Below are 21,319 nucleotides of genomic sequence, written 5' to 3' on the forward strand. Positions count from 1 at the left end.
ACTGAAGAATCTGAAACTGCAACACAGCTCTGGAAGAAGTGCAGGGGTGCCAATATGTTTGGCCATGATTCGACTAGTGCTTGTAAATGCAGTGATTTACAAGCCTGAACTGTGGTCACTCACAGACCAGTCTGATTTAAAGGACAAAGGACTAAACCTCTTCAAGCAATTACACCAATCGGTATTAAAGTATTACCAGCACAGCGAAATTCCCCCAGGAACGTATTCTATTACATAAGCTGGTCCGTTCGTTGAGATGATGATCCAAAATGAATGTGCTGGTTGAAATCTCCTTTTTTGGGCCTCTCTTTTTGAGTGCTGCAGTTCTTATAAGTGTTACGCTTCATATCTGGACCAGCACATACAGGTTCTAAGTGACTGGACCCAGATGACTGACTGAACTGTTTCCAAATGATATTTCATATGACAGACTGGACTCATGCTTATCAATTACACTGGTTGGGTCTCGCATTTCCAGACATTAGGTAGGCTTATATTGAATATTCCCAAAGATCCAAGCAGAAATGAAGGAATGATGAATGGTTGTCACTGTAGCAGCACTGTATACAAATACTTAATTACTTTACTACAGTAGAAATGTTGGTTTTCTAAACTTTACTGGAGTAATTATTTATTATTTATTTATACATTTTCACCCAATTATCTGAACTTTCTCCTCCTTATATTTTAAAAACAGCCTCGTTCCTCTATTCTATTTCATTTCCCTTTGTTTTCATTCCGGCTCATCATCAATAAAAAACCCTCTCTAGATAAATCTCTCCATCCAGAAAGTGTGAGTCTGATCCTGATTGGATGAGAAGTATAAACAGACACCATTCTGACTCCCTATTGGTTTATAAGAGATCCATCACACCTGCACACGTCCCGTCCCTCTCCAGCGAGCTCACAACAGACGTCTGTAGTCTAGTATGAAGACTGTGTCCGTGGCAGAGACTCAAGAGAGCTGCAGTGAAACGTCCCGACTGAGCCCCACATTTACATTCCAATAAAGCTTATTGATCACACGCCTCTGAAGTCTGACTTTCTGCAGCTTTACAGAACTTCTAGACAACGACTCCTCATATTTTCCTCCATGAAGCTCATGTTGATGCTCAGTAGAGCACAGAGACGCTCCTTTAATAGAGCTGATATTACTGAAATGCTTCATTTTCAATGGGCAGATCTGCAGCTGAAACAGGAGCCTAGTGCAGCCCAACATTTTTAACATCAACATTTTAATAGAACATTCTCCTCATTATGACTTTTAGAGAAATGGGGTTTTGGGGAGGGGGGGGGTAGTGCACTATAGACCCCTGTGGCGCGGCCTAAGCTTTCTGCCTTTGTTTTCCTTCCATTACTTTTACTTTTCTACTTGAAGTCGTTCTGAAACCAGTACTTTTACACTTTTACTGGAGTAAAAAGCTTCAGTTGATACTTCAGCTTCTATAGAAGTCTTTTAAACCCTCGTATCTCCAACCACTTCTACCTGGGGAATGGTGTGGTTGATGTGACGCAACAGAGAACACCATTACTTGCCAGTGAGCTACTACACCACGTTGGGCAAGACTCCTAACACTACATTGGCCCACCTCTGTAATACCAGTAACCTTGTAAGTCACTCTGGATAAGAGCATCAGCTAAATGTAATGAACGTTTTGACACCTTTGCAGTGTAGAGACATTTGTGTATCTTTACAGCCTATCTATCCAAGACAGGGTTTCAAGTGGGGCGGGGGTCTTAGGATACCCCCACGAACAAATCTTCTAAAGTCCTAATCAGCATGTTTTTGGATTAAGCTCCTGACTGAGCTGTCCAGGTTATCTCTGGCTTGATTTGTTATCACATGTAGTTTTTCACACTTTGTACACCAGTATGTAGCCCAATATATAAATTTAAAATATAAATATAAGTTATAATGTCACACTTTATTTGTTTATTTAATTTAATCTAGATTTTAGAATTGGGATTATGTTATATTAAGTTGTTTTTTTATTCGAACAGTGATGAATTTCACACCATTCAAACACGTTAATAAAGACGAGTGATCCAATTAATGTTATCAATATAGTGAGTATATAGTGAGTGAGACAGATTAAATCAACCAATAAAGAAGAATGATTAAGTTCATATCATATTATTAATAAAGACAGGTGATCCAGTTCGCAACATCAATTAGAATATGTGATCCAATTTACGTAATCAATAAAGAAGGCTGATCATCTGTGCATCAAGGGTGAGCCTCATATGATCAATAGCGATAAGTGATCCAGTTCACATCCCCCAAAAAGACAAGTGATCCAGTGCACATCATCAATAATCAAAGGGGATCCAGTTCACATCTCCAATAAAGACAGGTGATCTGTTTTACATCCCAAATAAAGACAGGTGATCTGGTTCACATCCCCAATAACGACAAGAGACTCAGTTCACACCATCAATAAAGACGGGTGATCAAGTTCACATCCCCAATAAAGACAAATGATCTAATTCATATAATCAATTCAGATGAGTGATCCAGTTAACATCTGTAATAAAGTCACTTCACAAAATCAATTAGGGGGGGTGTTCCAGCTCATCAATCAAGACAATTAATCAAGTTCACATCATCAATAAAGATGGTGATTGTGTCCACATCAATAAAGACAGGTGATCCAGTGCCCATCCCCAATAAAGACACGTGATCTGCTTCACATCCCCAATAAAGACAAGTGATCCGGTTCACAACATCAATAAAGACAAGTGATCCGGTTTACATCCCTAATAAAGACAGGTGATCTGCTTCACATCCCCAATAAAGACAAGTGATCCGGTTCACATCCCCAATAAAGACAAGTGATCCGGTTCACATCCCCAATAAAGACAAGTGATCCGGTTCACATCCCCAATAAAGACAAGTGATCCAGTTCACATCCCCAATAAAGACAAGTGATCCGGTTCACATCCCTAATAAAGACAGGTGATCTGCTTCACATCCCCAATAAAGACAAGTGATCCGGTTCACATCCCCAATAAAGACAAGTGATCCGGTTCACATCCCCAATAAAGACAAGTGATCCGGTTCACATCCCCAATAAAGACAAGTGATCCAGTTCACATCCCCAATAAAGACAAGTGATCCGGTTCACATCCCCAATAAAGACAAGTGATCCGGTTCACATCCCCAATAAAGACAAGTGATCCAGTTCACACCATCAATAAAGACAAGTGATCCGGTTCACATCCCCAATAAAGACAAGTGATCCAGTTCACACCATCAATAAAGACAAGTGATCCGGTTCACATCCCCAATAAAGACTAGTGATCCAGTTCACACCATCAATAAAGACAAGTGATCCGGTTCACATCCCCAATAAAGACAAGTGATCCAGTTCACATACCCAATAAAGACAAGTGATCCAGTTCACATCCCCAATAAAGACAAGTGAACCGGTTTACATCCCCAATAAAGACTAGTGATCCAGTTCACACCATCAATAAAGACAAATGAACCGGTTCACATCCCCAATAAAGACAGGTGATCCGGTTTACATCCCCAATAAAGACAGGTGATCCGGTTTACATCCCCAATAAAGACTGATCAAGTTCACATTCCCGATAAAGATGAGTGACCGTGTGGCTGTTAGGAAAGACTAGTGATCCAGTTCAAGCTGCCAGTAAAGACGGGTGATCCAGTTCACAGTGTCAGTACAGATGAGTTATTCAGTTCCACTGCAGCCAAGTCACCTGGTTTCACACAAGTTCACTTTAGGGCTTTAGAAACTGATCAGTTCCTTCTTCTTCTGCACTTTCCTCTTTCTGTCTCTGCGGTATAAGACAGTCTTACTCTTAATATTGCCTAAGACAGTCCAAGAACTCACTCTTGAGGCTTTACAGCAAAGCTTGCCTTTCTGTTCTCGAGATTTAACGGTTGGCATGATGTTTGTATTCTTTTCATCATCGTACTCACTAACCTCTCGTATGCCTACATCCTGGACACTGTTGACCATGTTCAGTGTTAGGGGGCTCTGTTTTTCCAGGTTGCTTGCGATTGCTAAACTCACCAGAGCGTCCTGGCTTCGTGATATTATACCAGCAACAGTTGATTTCGACACACTGAATGTTTTGGCTGCATCTCTGGTTGATTTATTAAGATTGTTGTTCAGTTCCTGATGTCCTGCTTTACTTTACTGACACTGACACTTCTTTGATCCTCTTGCTGAGAGACAAACACAGCCACGGCTGACTCCAGATGCAAATACCACACCTTCAATCACCTCTGTCAGCTTTTATGTGCAAGAACTGAGGACGTAAAGACACAAAACCGGCCAACAGACGGAATTGGATGACCATCGGTTTTGGTACTTTTTCAGGTTATATGGTCTTACCCATGCAGAGACCTGATATATGGCCTTATGTGCACATTTATCATAACCAACTGGGCATATATTTTTAATTATATCTACATATACGCTATATGTATAAGTATTGGGACACACCTCTTATTCAGTCCAATTCCCACAAATTTATACAATTAAGTACCTATCCAGATATTACAAATATTTGGTGCAATATGTAGGTGTCCCAATACTTTTCTCCATATAACATATGCCATATATGTGAAATCTACTGCCATATATCAGGTTTTTATATGGGTAAATTAAACCTGACATTCTGCACTTAAACCTCGACTCACTGTTTTATCTCAAATTCAGTGTCAAGAAAAATACTGCTGTCCAGCTATGAGTGGACTTCAGGTCATACTATAATGCACGTGGGTTTTCAAGGGAAAACATTACGATCAGAAAAGGAGGCCTTGACTGCCAGACTGTCAGTTTTTCAGGCGTTGCTAGGGGGATTTGGTCAAAGCAGTCAGTCTTGAGATGTTACTGATCTCTCTACAGTGTCATTTATCCTGGTCATTGCGAAAGCACCAAAAGTGAAAAGGCCAAAAGTAAAGCCTGATTTTGCAAATCATCGTCATCTGGTGTTCATAGACCTCTGAAGTCCTACGGTCAATCTGTGTTCGGCATCAGGCCCATATTCTGTACCCCCAGGTCTGAGCAGAGGTACATAAAAGTGTTCTGGACACAATACATTATGTCCTACAAAAAGCTTCCCTCCAAAACATCTCTGGATCCTCTGATTTATGATGTCATTAAAGCTGGAGTAGGTGATTATTGTAGAAACCAATAAGCCTGAGCTAGTATTTTTGAAAAACATCCAAGTGGCCTTCCTTCCAAAGCCACTCCCCCAAAACACATGAATGCACCCAGTGTGTGGGGGGGGGGGGGGGGGGGGGAGGGGGGTTGACTATCTTACACCTACAGATTACATTACTATCAAACTAATACATACTGTAGCTACATAAGCAGCTTCCTATACAATATAGACAAAAGTTTTGGGACACCTGCTCATTCACAAGGGTTTTAAAAAGAGCCATGACCTTTATTAACGGTAACCAGCAAAAGTTTGGATCAGGACCAATTGTGAAGAATTCTGTTCCAGCATCACCTCAGACTTCTTGCCATCAGCTTCTTTCTCAGGAAGCCTTCTCAGGAAGTTCTTCTCTCTCAAAAGGCCAAGTTTTAAAAAGAGCAAAGGTTTGAAGAGGATATTATGGCTTTAAAAAGAGATACATTAAATTGACAAAAGTATTGGGACACCTGCTTATTCATTGTTTCTTCTGAAATCAGGGGTATTAAAAATAGTTTCTCCTGCTTTTGTTGGAGTAACTGTCTCTACTGTCCAAAGAAGAAGACTTTCTCTACTAGATATTCTACTATAACACTGCTGTGAGATCTGATTGCCTTCAGCGACATGATTGTTAGTGAGGTCAGGATGTTGGATAATTTAATCAACTCGTCCCAAAAGTAGCGGATGGAGCTCCACGATCCACCATTCCAGAGAACACAGTTCTTCCACTGCTCCACAACTCAATGCTGGGGGGCTTTATACTCCTCTAGCCCAGGCCTGACATTATTAGGCAGCATGGTGCCAATAGGTTGATGATGTTGATCTGCTCTAGAGAGTCCTATTCTATTGGCAGTACTTCTCAAAAGGCACTAAGCAACATTGCTACATATATGTGACAAGCAGGCTAACGCTCCTGCACACCGAATCAACGTCCCTTGACAGTCCATCTTGAAGTCCATAGCTAGTCTTAAACGACACCAGCTTCTCACACTGAACTCTACTGCTGCCAAAGACACTCAACTAGTGGTGAGGTCAACGAAGTGCAGCAGTGTTAGCTCACCATTCATATTCCAGCTTCTTAACAGCTTCATAAATCAGAGGATCCAGTGACATTCAGGAGGAAACACAAGGCCAAGCATGTTAAGATTTGGAATATCTACCACGGGTGGATGCACCAGTAGCAACAGTGTTCAACAACCCCTGTCCTTTTTGGTCCAATATAGACCAAAATGTAAGATTTATAGATGTTTTTATTAATTTACGCATTCAAAAAGTGCTTCTAGATAAAACCACTGCTTTTGCTAAAGAAGAACCCTTAAAGAACCCCTTTATAAGGGTGTAGGGAAGGTTCTCTGGTTGTGTATTTAGACCATCAACCACTAAAATCCTTGTATTGTCTTGGTGGATGTTTACACTCTCAGCAAAAATGGTTCAATACAGTACTAAAAAGGGGTTCTTTAGTAGTTCCAAAGGTTCTCATGGTTCTATATAAAACAGTACATTTGCTAAAGAAGGCCTCCCATGTGCTTCTACTAAAACTCTCTCTTGGCTGGGATTGGATTAGATGTTAGATGTTTAACTCTCAGCACTCTCAGCAAATATGGTTCTGTACTGAGAAAAAGAGATCTTTGACATTACTGGAACCCTTTTTGGTGCTACACAGGAATGGGAACCAGGCAACAATGTAAGCATTTTTTGAGTTGTCATGGTTCTTCATAGAACCACTGCCTTTTGGAACCATTGAAGAATTCATTTTTTGTTCCTTCCTGCCAGTAAAACAGGGTTCTGTGTTGTACTGAAAAATGGGTTCTTTGATTCATAACAAATGTGCACTGTTTTCTCACGGTTCAATAGAGAACCATCTATTGTGTATCTGTTGTGTATTTAGACCATCATCTACTAAAACTCTTGTCTTGTCTTGGTAGATGTTTACACTATTAGCAAAAATGGTTCAATATAGTACTAAAAAGGGGTTCTTTAGTAGTTCCAAAGGTTATGTTAGTTCTCATGGTTCTATATAAAACAATACATTTACTAAAGAAGGCCTCCCATGTGCTTCTACTAAAACTCTCTCTTGGCTGGGATTGGCTAGATGTTTACACTCTCAGCAAAAATGGTTCAATATAGTACTAAAAAGGGGTTCTTTAGTAGTTCCAAAGGTTCTCATGGTTCTATATAAAACAGTACATTTGCTAAAGAAGGCATCCCATGTGTTTCTACTACAACTCTCTCTTGGCTGCGATTGGCTAGATGTTTACTCTCAGCATTCTCAGCAAAAATGGTTCTATACTGTACTGAGAAAAAGAGATCTTTGGCAATACTGGAACCCTTTTTGGTGCTATGCAGGAATAGGAACCATTTCTTCAAATTGTCATGGTTCTTCATAGAACCACTGCCTTTAGGAACCATTGAAGAATTAATTTTTAAAGAGGGTGTTCCTTCCTTCCTAACAAGCCACTGCCAGTAAAACAGGGTTCTGTGTTGTACTGAAAAATGGGTTCTTTGATTCATAACAAATGGGCACTTTTTTTGTTTGAAGAACCATTTAAGCCTTTACATTTCTCACGGTTCAATAGAGAACCATCTAAAGGGTAACGAGTGTATTAGTTCTTAACATGTCAGAGTCAGCCAGACTGACACAGTAATTCTTCTAGAAAGGTTCTATGCAGTACCAAACCAAAGATGGTTCTTATTCATTTATGCACATCAAAAAGTGGTACCGTATGTCATGGTTCTAGACAAAACCACTGCCTTTACAAAAGAACTCTTAAAGAGTCCCCCTCTTTCTTACATCTGTAAAGAGGCCTCACAGTTGCTTGTTCAGACCATCATCTACTGAAACTCTCTCTTAGCTAGTTTTAATAGATGTTCACACTCTCAGCAACAATGCAGAACACCCTCAGCACTCAACTGAAAACAAGAGTTCAGTAACAATAGTGGAACCCTTTTTGGTGCTATATACAACCCTAAAAGATTCAAAATCCACTAAAACAAAATGTTCCATTATGGATAAAACATTCAAACATTTAATAGTTCATTGAGTTTTCATGGTTCCATACAGAACCACTGCCTTCACTAAAGGATCCTAAAAGAACCCGTCGTAAAGAGTGTATTGGTTCTTATTAAGTCAGTGTCAGCCAAACTATACTATGTAATCCAAAAAAGGATTCTTTCACTCCTTTGGGTTCTAGATAGTTGATTTTTTTGTTCTGTATAGATGTTTTTTCTAGTTCTATGCAGGACCAAACCCTTTTTGGACCCATATAGATTTTTACGTTCTGTTTAGATGGTTGTTATTCAGTTATGCAATCAAAATGATCCCAGTTGCTTGTTCAGACCATTGTCTATTGAAACTCTCTCTTGGCTAGGATTGACACCCTCAGCAAAAATGGTTCTAAACTGTACTGAGAAAAGGAGTTCTTTGACAATAGTGGAACCCTTTTTGGTGCTATATAGAACCCTAAAAGATTCAAAATCCACCATAACAAAATGTTCCATTATGGATAAAACATTCAAACATTTGAATAGTTCATTGAGTTGTCCTGGTTCCACACAGAACCACTGCCTTCACTAAAGGATCCTAAAAAAACCCGTCATAAAGAGTGTATTGGTTCTTATTAATTCAGTGTCAGCCAAACTATACTATGTAATCCAAAAAAAAAAGATTCTTTGACTCCTTTTTGGTTCTAGATAGTTGGGTTTGTTTTTATTCTGTATAGAGCTTTTCCTAGTTATGCTTTTACACAGTTCTTTAAGTTGTCATGGTTCTATGTAAAAGTATTACCTTTGATAAGGAACCTATTTTGAACCGAAACTCTAAGCAAAAAGGGTTCTATATAGATGGGGTTCTCTTTTTGGTCCTATATAGACTTTTAGGTTCTGTATAGATGGTTCTTATTCAGTTACGCAATCAAAATGATCCCAGTTGCTTGTTCAGACTATTGCCTATTGAAACTCTCTCTTGGCAAGGATTGACACCCTCAGCAAAAATGGTTCTATACTGTACTGAGAAAAGGAGTTCTTCGACAATAGTGGAACCCTTTTTGGTGCTATATAGAACCTTTTTAAAAGATTCAAAATCCACTAAAACAAAATGTTCCATTATGGATAAAATATATATATATATATATATATATATATATATATATATATATATATATATATATATATATATATTGAATCAGGCAAAGAACCATTCAAACATTTAAATAGTTCATTGAGTTGTCCTGGTTCCACAGAGAACCACTGCCTTCACTAAATGATCCTAAAAGAACCCGTCATAAAGAGTGTATTGGTTCTCATTGATTCAGTGTCAGCCAAACTATACTGTGTAATCCAAAAAAAAGGATTCTTTCACTCCTTTTGGGTTCTAGATAAGGGTTTGCTTTTAAACCAAAACTCTAAGCAAAAAGGGTTCTATATAGATGGGGATTCTCTTTTTGGTCCTATATAGATTTATACGTTCTGTTTAGATGGTTCTTATTCAGTTATGCAATCAAAATGATCCCAATTTTAAAAAAATAATGAAATGTTTAACCCAGCAAACTTCTGACACATAATGTTAACTAAACATTTATACTAACGTTTCAACTCAACATTTACTAAATGTTTTATCATCACATTTAATAATTAATAATCTTAACTAACTGATATTATTAATATTGAATCTTAACCATTGTTGTCACCATTTGGAGGAACATCCCAGTGGCTCGATTCCTTATGGGCGTTCTAGTGGTTAAAAAGACCAGAAATAAAGTGGATTATCTATAACTGTCAGTCCAATTTAAACCCTGGTGTCAAGGTTCCTCTGCACCCCTGCAACAGAAACTTGTTCAAACGAGTTCCTGCTCGGAGGAACAACCCAGGATTATGTTTGCATCATCAGCTGATCTCAAAGCAGCTTACCTATTGGCCTGCTGTTGTCCAGTTTGGGCAAGCGTGTGGCCCTTTCACGCGAAGAAAGCTTCACGTGTTGGGCCGTGGAGTAGAGCGAGACACGGCGGGCCACCGGCCTGTCCCGCTGCTCGTCCCCAAGCACCTGCACCAGAAGATCCAGCAGCGTCCTCCTGTCCTTCTGCTTGGCTTCACTGCTGTCCATGCACTGGCTGGAGGTGACGAGCAAAACCATTATACTCAACAATATGTGCCATCTCTTCTCAGCCGGCATGGCTTTTCCAGCCTGATAAACAAACAAACACAAAGATCCCGTCAGCACACATTTCACACCCGAGCCAGGACTGATCCGACAGAGCACGTTTACAAACTCTGGCAAGACCCAAATCCATCCAGTAATTCCAAGCCTACACACCTCTTTCTGCTCAGCACTGGCAAGTCAGCAGCGATAATTACATGCAAATTGTGTTGACAACCTGAAAATATTACATAAATGTTTCAAAGGATCTTTCAACTCAAACTTTAAAGAGTCACAATTCATTCTTACTTTTGTAACCAATTCATGAATATGTTATTGTGATTTCCAACCATTTTAACATCATGTAAATGTTTATTAACATTTTTAACACACAATGTTAACTAAATGTTGTATTGTCACTTTAACACACAAGCTTAACTAAATGTTGTATTGTCACTTTAACACAATGTTAACAAAATGATGTATTGTCACTTTAACACGTTAACTAAATGTTATATTGTCACTTTAACACAATGTTAACTAAATGTTGTATTGTCATTTTACACAATGTTGACTAAATCTTGTATCGTCACTTTAACGCACAATGTTCACTAAATTTTGTATTGTCACTTTAACACAATGTTGACTAAATGTTGCATTGCCACTTTAACACACAATGTTAACTAAATGTTGTCACTTTAACACACAATGTTATCTAAAGGTTGTATCGTCACTTTAACACGTTAACTAAATGTTGTATTGTCACTTTAACACACAATGTGAAGTAAATGTTATATTATCACTTTAACACAATGTTAAAATGCTGTATTGTCACTTTAACACATTAACTAAATGTTATATTGTCACTTTAACAAATAAGGTTAACTAAATGTTGTATTGGTACTTTAACACACAAGGTTAAGTAAATGTTGTATTGTCATTTGACACAATGTTAACTAAATGTTATATTGTGATTTTACACAATGTTGACTAAATGTTATATTGTGATTTTACACAATGTTGACTAAATGTTGTGTTGTCACTTTAAGACAATGTTAACTAAATGTTGTATTGTCACTTTAATATACAATGTTAACTAAATGTTGTATTGTCACTTCAACACACAATGTTAACTCAATGTTGTATTGTCACTTTAATACACAATGTTAACTAAATGTTGTATTGTCACTTTAAGACAATGTTAACTAAATGTTGTGTTGTCACTTTAATACACAATGTTAACTAAATGTTGTATTATCACTTTAAGACAATGTTGACTAAATGTTGTATTGTCACTTTAACAGACAATGGTAACTAAATGTTGTATTGTCACTTTAAGACAATGTTAACTAAATGTTGTATTGTCACTTTAACACACAAGCTTAACTAAATGTTGTATTGTCACTTTACCACAATGTTAACTAAATGTTGTATTGTCATTTTACACAATGTTGACTAAATGTTGTATCGTCACTTTAACGCACAATGTTCACTAAATTGTGTATTGTCACTTTAACACAATGTTGACTAAATGTTGCATTGCCACTTTAACACACAACGTTAACTAAATGTTGTCACTTTAACACACAATGTTATCTAAAGGTTGTATTGTCACTTTAACACGTTAACTAAATGTTGTATTGTCACTTTAACACACAATGTGAAGTAAATGTTATATTGTCACTTTAACACAATGTTAAAATGATGTATTGTCACTTTAACACATTAACTAAATGTTATATTGTCACTTTAACACATAAGGTTAACTAAATGTTGTATTGGTACTTTAACACACAAGGTTAAGTATATGTTGTATTGTCATTTGACACAATGTTAACTAAATGTTATATTGTGATTTTACACAATGTTGACTAAATGTTATATTGTGATTTTACACAATGTTGACTAAATGTTGTGTTGTCACTTTAACACAATGTTAACTAAATGTTGTGTTGTCACTTTAAGACAATGTTAACTAAATGTTGTATTGTCACTTTAATATACAATGTTAACTAAATGTTGTATTGTCACTTTAAGACAATGTTAACTCAATGTTGTATTGTCACTTTAACACACAATGTTAACTAAATGTTGTATTGTCACTTTAAGACAATGTTGACTAAATGTTGTATTGTCACTTTAACACACAATGGTAACTAAATGTTGTATTGTCACTTTAAGACAATGTTAACTAAATGTTGTATTGTCACTTTAACACACAAGCTTAACTAAATGTTGTATTGTCACTTTAACACAATGTTAACTAAATGTTGTATTGTCACTTTAAGACAATGTTAACTAAATGTTGCATTGTCACTTTAACACACAATGTTAACTAAATGTTGTATTGTCACTTTAAGACAATGTTAACTAAATGTTGTATTGTCACTTTAACACACAAGCTTAACTAAATGTTGTATTGTCACTTTAACACAATGTTAACTAAATGTTATATTGTCACTTTAAGACAATGTTAACTAAATGTTGTATTGTCACTTTAACAAACAATCTTCACTAAATGTTGTATTGTCACTTTAACACAATGTTAACTAAATGTTGTGTTGTCACTTCTTTAAACACATAATATAAACATTATAAAATAATGTTAGCTAAATGTTTTATTATTTTTAAACCACAATGCTAACTAGAGGTTTAGTGTCGCTTTAGCGCAATTTTAACTAAATGTTTTACTGTTGCTTTTGAGGGAATGGTAACTGTTCATATCATCGATACATAATCTTACCTATAATAAGTAATCTTAACTGTTGTCAGTTTCAACACTGAACAACGACCAAGGTTTTTTTTTCCTGAATAGAGATAAAGCCAAGTTAAGGATTCCATAGAATTTTAAATGGAGATTTAGTCCTGATCTAGTCCCTGACTAGTCCAGTAAACCAACTGTAAACGCTTTACTGACACTTTCCACACGTAATGCAAGTAGTAAATGAATCACTTTCAGCACAACATTAGATAAATGTTTTATTTATTAGAACTCAACATTGGGTAGATGTTTTATAGTCTGATTCAACACATAATATTAACTTAATTATATATTGCTACCTTAGTAAACTTTTTTATTTACTTTTTAAATGTATTTGTTATTTTGTAAATAATGTTAAGTCAATGTTTTATTGATATTTTAATGCATGTTGTTAAATAAACATCTTCTCAGTTTTACATAATGTTAACTAAAAGCTTTATTAAAACATAATACACATAGACACATAATACAATAGATGTACAGATGTTTAATTATTTATTACAACTCAACATTGTCTAGATGTTTTATAGTCTTATATTAACTAAACTATGTATTAGTAAAATGTTAAGTGAAGGTTTAATTAAGTCTTTTTAAGAATTATTGTTAATTAAACATCTCAGTTGCACATAATGCAAATTAAATGTTTTATTTCGTTAAGTTTTGACACATAATGCAATAGACGTATAGACATTTAATATTTTATGAAAACTCATACATTGACTAGATGTTTTATTGGCTTATATTAACAAAATTATCTATTGTCTAAATGTTTTATTGCCAAATGTTAACTAAATGTTTTTTTGACACATGTGAAGTACAATGTGAAGGTTTTATTTTAACAATAGTTTTTAACTAAACGTTTTCTCAGTTTAACATAATGTTAGCTAAATGTTTTATTGGAAATAAATTATGTTAACACATAATGAATATATAGACGTTTAGTCACTTTCATCATACAACACAACATTAACGTTTAATTATTTATTTCAGCTTAACGTCGACTAGATATTTTCTGAATACGTTTAACACAATATTAGCTAAATGATCTATTGGAACTTTAATAGTCTTATCTGGACGTTGATTGAACATTCCAGAGTTACTTTTAATGCATAAGGCAGTAACGCGTCACCTCCTAACGTGCAGTAAACGTTTTATTATTTATTTTAACAGTTAAAAGCAACAACTCACACTTTTAGAAGCCGGTGGTGTTTCAGCCTTTTGGACGCGAGATAGTCAGAAAAATATCCTCCAGCAGTGACAGACGGACCGAGTGCAACAGGCGTCGTTGTCTCCAGTCTTTCTTGAGAACATGCGTCCTGTTTTATACGTCAAGTGCGAAGCTTCTTGAATGTAACACAATCGATTTCAGGTGGGTGGCAAGCAATGTAGACATCTTTCTCTTAGAGGGGTTTTTTTCTCAGCTCGTGCTCGGTCCCGTTGACATTCGCCCCTCCTTTCGCTGCAAAACCATCACAGAAGTTTCGATGACCTTCAACTTCAGCTCAGCGGTGCTGTTTCAGGTTTACCCAACGAGGCGTCACGTCTGGAGCGTAAAGGCGCTTGGAGATGTCCACTGCGCCATGCTGTCCAGCGCAAAGCTCTGAGATACACCACAGAAGACTCAGGTGCCCAGACGCGTGTGAACCTGCTGGCCTGAAAGCTGCTCGCCCCTGCCAGAGTCTGCTGAGGAGGCTTGTGCTCATGGATGCTCGGGTCTTGTGACTGCCCTAAGCACGGCACGGAATGCGCGCTGTCCTGCTAAGCCGGGCGCCTTCCCACCTCCCCCAATCTGTCTGCACTGTGGCATGAGACACGTTTATTCCCTACGTATAGCTTTCACTATAGTACAGTGTCAGCTCTTCAAATTGAGTTAGATTGGGATACAGTAACATACTTTCACTATAGTACAGTTTCAGCTCTTTAATTGAGTTAGACTGGGATACAGTACCATGCTTTCATTATAGTACAGTGTCAGCTCTTCAAATTGAGTTAGATTGGGATACAGTAACATACTTTCACTATAGTACAGTTTCAGCTCTTTAATTGAGTTAGATTGGGATACAGTACCATACTTTCACTATAGTACAGTTTCAGCTCTTTAATTGAGTTAGATTGGGATACAGAACCATACTTTCACTATAGTACAGTTTCAGCTCTTTAATTGAGTTAGACTGGGATACAGTACCATGCTTTCATTATAGTACAGTGTCAGCTCTTCAAATTGAGTTAGATTGGGATACAGTAACATACTTTCACTATAGTACAGTTTCAGCTCTTTAATTGAGTTAGATTGGGATACAGTACCATACTTTCACTATAGTACAGTTTCAGCTCTTTTAATTGAGTTAGATTGGGATGCAGTACCATACTTTCACTATAGGACAGTTTCAGCTCTTTAATTGAGTTAGATTGGGATACAGTACCATACTTTCACTATAGGACAGTTTCAGCTCTTTAATTGAGTTAGATTGAGATATAGTACCATACTTTCACGATAGTACAGTTTCAACTCTTTTAATTGAGTTAGATTGGGATATGGTACCATACTTTCACTATAGTACAGTTTCAACTCTTTTAATTGAGTTAGATTGGGATACAGTACCATACTTTCACTATAGTACAGATTCAGCTCTTTTAATTGAGTTAGATTGGGGTACAGTACCATACTTTCACTATAGTACAGTTTCAGCTCTTTAATTGAGTTAGATTGAGATATAGTACCATACTTTCATGATAGTACAGTTTCAACTCTTTTAATTGAGTTAGATTGGGATATGGTACCATACTTTCACTATAGTACAGTTTCAGCTCTTTTAATTGAGTTAGATTGGGATACGGTACCATACTTTCACTATAGTACAGTTTCAGCTCTTTTAATTGAGTTAGATTGGGATACGGTACCATACTTTCACTATAGTACAGTTTCAGCTCTTTTAATTGAGTTAGATTGGGATACAGTATCATACTATGACTATAGTACAGTTTCAGCTCTTTTAATTGAGTTAGATTGGGATACAGTACCATACTTTCACTATAGTACAGTTTCTGCTATTTTAATTGAGTTAGATTGGGATACAGTACCATACTTTCACTATAGTACAGATTCAGCTCTTTTAATTGAGTTAGATTGGGATACAGTACCATGCTTTTACTATAGTACAGATTCTGCTACTTGAATTGAGTTAGATTGGGATACAGTACCGTAAGTTCACTATAGTACAGATTCAGCTCTTTTAATTGAGTTAGATTGGGATACAGTACCATATTTTTACTATAGTACAGTTTCAGCTATTTTAATTAAGTTAGATTGGGAAACAGAACCATACTTTCACTATAGTACAGTTTCGGGTCTTTTAATTGAGTTAGATTGGGATACAGTACCATACTTTCACTATAGTACAGTTTCAGCTCTTTAATTGAGTTAGATTGGGATACAGAACCATATTTTTACTATAGTACAGTTTCGGCTCTTTTAATTGAGTAAGATTGGGATACAGTACCATACTTTCACTATAATACTGTTTCAGTGCTTTTAATTGAGTTAGATTGGGATACAGTACCATACATTCACTATAGTACAGTTTCAGCTCATTTAATTGAGTTAGATTGGGACACAGAACTATACTTTCATTATAGTACAGTTTCAGCTCTTTTAATTGAGTTAGATTGGGATACAGTACCATACTTTCACTAAAGTACAGTTAGTGCTCTTTTAATTGAGTTAGATTGGGATACAGTACTATACTTTCATTATAGTACAGTTTCAGCTCTTTAATTGAGTTAGATTAAGATACAGTACCATACGTCCACTATAGTACAGTTTCAGCTCTTTTAATTGAGTTAGATTGGGATACAGTACCATACGGTCACTATAGTACAGTTTCAGCTCTTTTAATTGAGTTAGATTGGGATACAGTACCATACTTTCACTATAGTACAGATTCAGCTCTTTTAATTGAGTTAGATTGGGATACAGCACCATATTTTTACTATAGTACAGTTTCAGCTATTTTAATTCAGTTAGATTGGGATACAGTACCATACGTTCACTATAGTACAGATTCAGCTCTTTTAATTGAGTTAGATGGCGATACAGTACCATATTTTTACTATGGTACAGTTTCAGCTATTTTAATTAAGTTAGATTAAGATACAGTACCATACTTTCACTATAGTACAATTTCTGCTATTTTAATTGAGTTAGATTGGGATACAGTACCATACTTTCACTAAAGTACAGTTTCAGCTCTTTTAATTGAGTTAGATTGGGATACAGTACCATACTTTTACTATAGTACAGTGGCTCTTTTAATTGAGTTAGATTGGGATACAGTACCATACTTTTACTATAGTACAGATTCTGCTACTTGAATTGAGTTAGATTGGGATACTGTACTATACTTTCACTATAGTACAGATTCAGCTCTTTTAATTGAGTTAGATTGGGATACAGTACCATATTTTTACTATAGTACAGTTTCAGCTATTTTAATTAAGTTAGATTGGGATACAGTACCATACGTTCACTATAGTACAGATTCAGCTCTTTTAATTGAGTTAGATGGCGATACAGTACCATATTTTTACTATAGTACAGTTTCAGCTATTTTAATTAAGTTAGATTAAGATACAGTACCATACTTTCACTATAGTACAATTTCTGCTATTTTAATTGAGTTAGATTGGGATACAGTACCATACTTTCACTATAGTACAGTTTCAGCTCTTTTAATTGAGTTAGATTGGGATACAGTACCATACTTTTACTATAGTACAGTGGCTCTTTTAATTGAGTTAGATTGGGATACAGTACCATACTTTTACTATAGTACAGATTCTGCTACTTGAATTGAGTTAGATTGGGATACTGTACCGTACGTTCACTATAGTACAGATTCAGCTCTTTTAATTGAGTTAGATTGGGATACAGAACCATATTTTTACTATAGTACAGTTTCGGCTGTTTTAATTGAGTTAGATTGGGATACAGTATCATACTTTCACTATAGTACTGTTTCAGTGCTTTTAATTGAGTTAGATTGGGATACAGTACCATACTTTCACTAAAGTACAGTTAGTGCTCTTTTAATTGAGTTAGATTGGGAGACAGTACCATACTTTCACTATAGTACAGTTTCAGCTCTTTTAATTGAGTTAGATTGGGATACAGTACTATACTTTCATTATAGTACAGTTTCAGCTCTTTAATTGAGTTAGATTAAGATACAGTACCATACGTCCACTATAGTACAGTTTCAGCTCTTTTAATTGAGTTAGATTGGGATACAGTATCATACTTTCACTATAGTACAGTTTCAGCTCTTTAATTGAGTTAGATTGGGATATGGTACCATACTTTCACTATAGTACAGTTTCAGCTCTTTTAATTGAGTTAGATTGGGATACAGTACCATACTTTCACTATAGTACAGATTCAGCTCTTTTAATTGAGTCAGATTGGGATACAGTACCATACTTTCACTAAAGTACAGTTTCAGCTCTTTTAATTGAGTTAGATTGGGATACAGTACCATACTTTCACTATAGTACAGTTTCAGCTCTTTTAATTGAGATAGATTGGGATACAGTACCATACGTTCACTATAGTACAGATTCTGCTCTTTTAATTGAGTTAGACTGGGATATAGTACCATACTTTTACTATAGTATAGATTCTGCTCCTTGAATTGAGTTAGATTGGGATACAGTACCATACGTTCTCTATAGTACAGATTCAGCTCTTTTAATTGAGTTAGATTGGGACACAGTACCATACTTTCACTATAGTACAGTTTCAGCTATTTTAATTAAGTTAGATTAAGATACAGTACCATACTTTCACTATAGTACAATTTCTGCTATTTTAATTGAGATAGATTGGGATACAGTACCATACTTTCACTATAGTACAGTTTCAGCTCTTTTAATTGAGTTAGATTGGGATACAGTACCATACTTTCACTATAGTACAGTTTCAGCTATTTTAATTAAGTTAGATTGGGATACAGAACCATACTTTCACTATAGTACAGTTGCAGCTCTTTAATTGAGTTAGATTGGGATACAGAACCATACTTTCACTATAGTACAGTTTCAGCTCTTTTAATTGAGTTAGATTGGGATACAGTACCATACTTTTACTATAGTACAGATTCTGCTACTTCAATTGAGTTAGATTGGGATACAGTACCGTACGTTCACTATAGTACAGATTCAGCTCTTTTAATTGAGTTAGATTGGGATACAGTACCATACTTTCACTATAGTACAGTTTCAGCTATTTTAATTAAGTTAGATTGGGATACAGAACCATACTTTCACTATAGTACAGTTTCGGGTCTTTTAATTGAGTTAGATTGGGATACAGTACCATACTTTCACTATAGTACAGTTTCAGCTCTTTAATTGAGTTAGATTGGGATACAGAACCATACTTTCACTATAGTACAGTTTCGGGTCTTTTAATTGAGTTAGATTGGGATACAGTACCATACTTTCACTATAGTACAGTTTCAGCTCTTTAATTGAGTTAGATTGGGATACAGAACCATATTTTTACTATAGTACAGTATCGGCTCTTTTAATTGAGTTAAATTGGGATACAGTACCATACTTTCACTATAGTACTGTTTCAGTGCTTTTAATTTAGTAAGATTGGGATACAGTACCATACTTTCACTATAGTACAGTTTCAGCTCATTTAATTGAGTTAGATTGGGATACAGAACCATACTTTCATTATAGTACAGTTTCAGCTCTTTTAATTGAGTTAGATTGGGATACAGTACCATACTTTCACTAAAGTACAGTTAGTGCTCTTTTAATTGAGTTAGATTGGGAGACAGTACCATACTTTCACTATAGTACAGTTTCAGCTCTTTTAATTGAGTTAGATTGGGATACAGTACCATACTTTCACTATAGTACAGTTTCAGCTCTTTTAATTGAGTTAGATTGGGATACAGTACCATACTTTCACTATAGTACAGTTCAGCTCTTTTAACTGAGTTAGATTGGGATACAGTACCATCCTTTCACTATAGTACAGTTTCAGCTCTTTTAACTGAGTTAGAGTGGGATACAGTACCATACTTAGTTTTCATTTTGTTTGCCTCCTGCTGGGGTTTTGTGTGTTTCCGTAGATGGAAGTCCATGATTGGCCAGATGGGGGCTTCATTCTGACAGAGAAAAGAAAGTACACCTGGTCACCCAATTATTATGTTATTATTAATTTATCATAATAATAACAATTAACATTAATAACATTCATCTTAATTAAATTCCCACACCTACCTGCCACGGACAGGCATTATTTTGCCATCTGAGCAGCTGAGTGTATAATAACATGAACATGATGAAGTTTGTGTTGATGGTTCCACATTAGTATAGCAGTCAGAATGGACGGGTTTCTCTACATTATGCTGCATGAGAAGGCTACATGGTTTGGTTTGGCTCAATTCCCATTTAGCAAATGACACTGGTTACAGCAACCCAACATGAACTCAAGTCAGCTCAGACTGTGCAGTTCCCAAACCAGTAGTTTTAGCATGTGTTTATCAATATTTAACAGCTGTAATAGTCTATCCCTGATGCCAGCAGACTGATGTGGCTAATACTAAGCTTGTGCAACATTACTGCCTTCTGCTGACATCCAGTGGTCTGCTGTTAAACTGCTCACTGGTTCACTACAACAATGGTTGGGTGTTAGCTTCCTTATTAGGACTTAACAGCCTCTAAAGACAAAGTTAGGAGCATTTATTTAAAAGGGATTGTTTATTTTTACTGAAGCTTCAGGAGAGAAGACCAGCTATAGGCCTTCCTCAGGTTCGAAGGGAATAGTGATTGTCTCGAAGATTTTAGTACTATTTAAAAACAACCAATAAAAAAGCTGCAACATCCATGTTAAAAGACCCACAAAAAAAACACATACTTGCGCACACATACATACATGTTCATCCATTCATCCTTCTTATCCACTGGTCAGGGTTATGTTGGGCCTGCCAGGATTCATTTTTGCTCAAGGCAGGAATGCCCCTGGACAGTGTGCCAGTGCTTGGGGTAAATATTAGCACTACATAGTATTTCCCAAAATATTAGATTAGAGTATAGATTAGATTAAACTTCATTGTCATTGTGCTGAGTACAAGTACAAAGCCAATAGAAATGACTTTACCAGTTTGGGGGTGTATTGTGCATGCAGTGGTATAATAATAGTGTAAAATATATAGAATATATATCTATAAATCTATATATAC

General features: G+C 36.1%; 1 protein-coding gene across 2 annotated transcripts in view; it reads right to left on the bottom strand.

Moving 5' to 3' along the window:
- Nucleotides 1–14,555, bottom strand: part of alkal1 (ALK and LTK ligand 1) — a 41,564-nt gene extending 27,009 nt beyond the window's left edge. For both annotated transcript variants that reach the window (XM_072680765.1, XM_072680764.1), the window contains exons 1-2: nucleotides 14,253–14,555; nucleotides 10,078–10,351 (exon numbers count right to left, since the gene is read on the bottom strand). In XM_072680765.1, coding sequence (XP_072536866.1) covers nucleotides 10,078–10,339 — 262 coding nt within the window. In that variant the 5' untranslated portion in view covers nucleotides 10,340–10,351; nucleotides 14,253–14,555. The remainder of the gene's footprint in view (nucleotides 1–10,077; nucleotides 10,352–14,252) is intronic.
- Between the last annotated feature and the right edge of the window lie 6,764 nt (nucleotides 14,556–21,319).

Source organism: Salminus brasiliensis, chromosome 6, assembly GCF_030463535.1.
Source record: "Salminus brasiliensis chromosome 6, fSalBra1.hap2, whole genome shotgun sequence".
In the NCBI taxonomy this organism is placed as follows: Eukaryota; Metazoa; Chordata; class Actinopteri; order Characiformes; family Bryconidae; genus Salminus; species Salminus brasiliensis.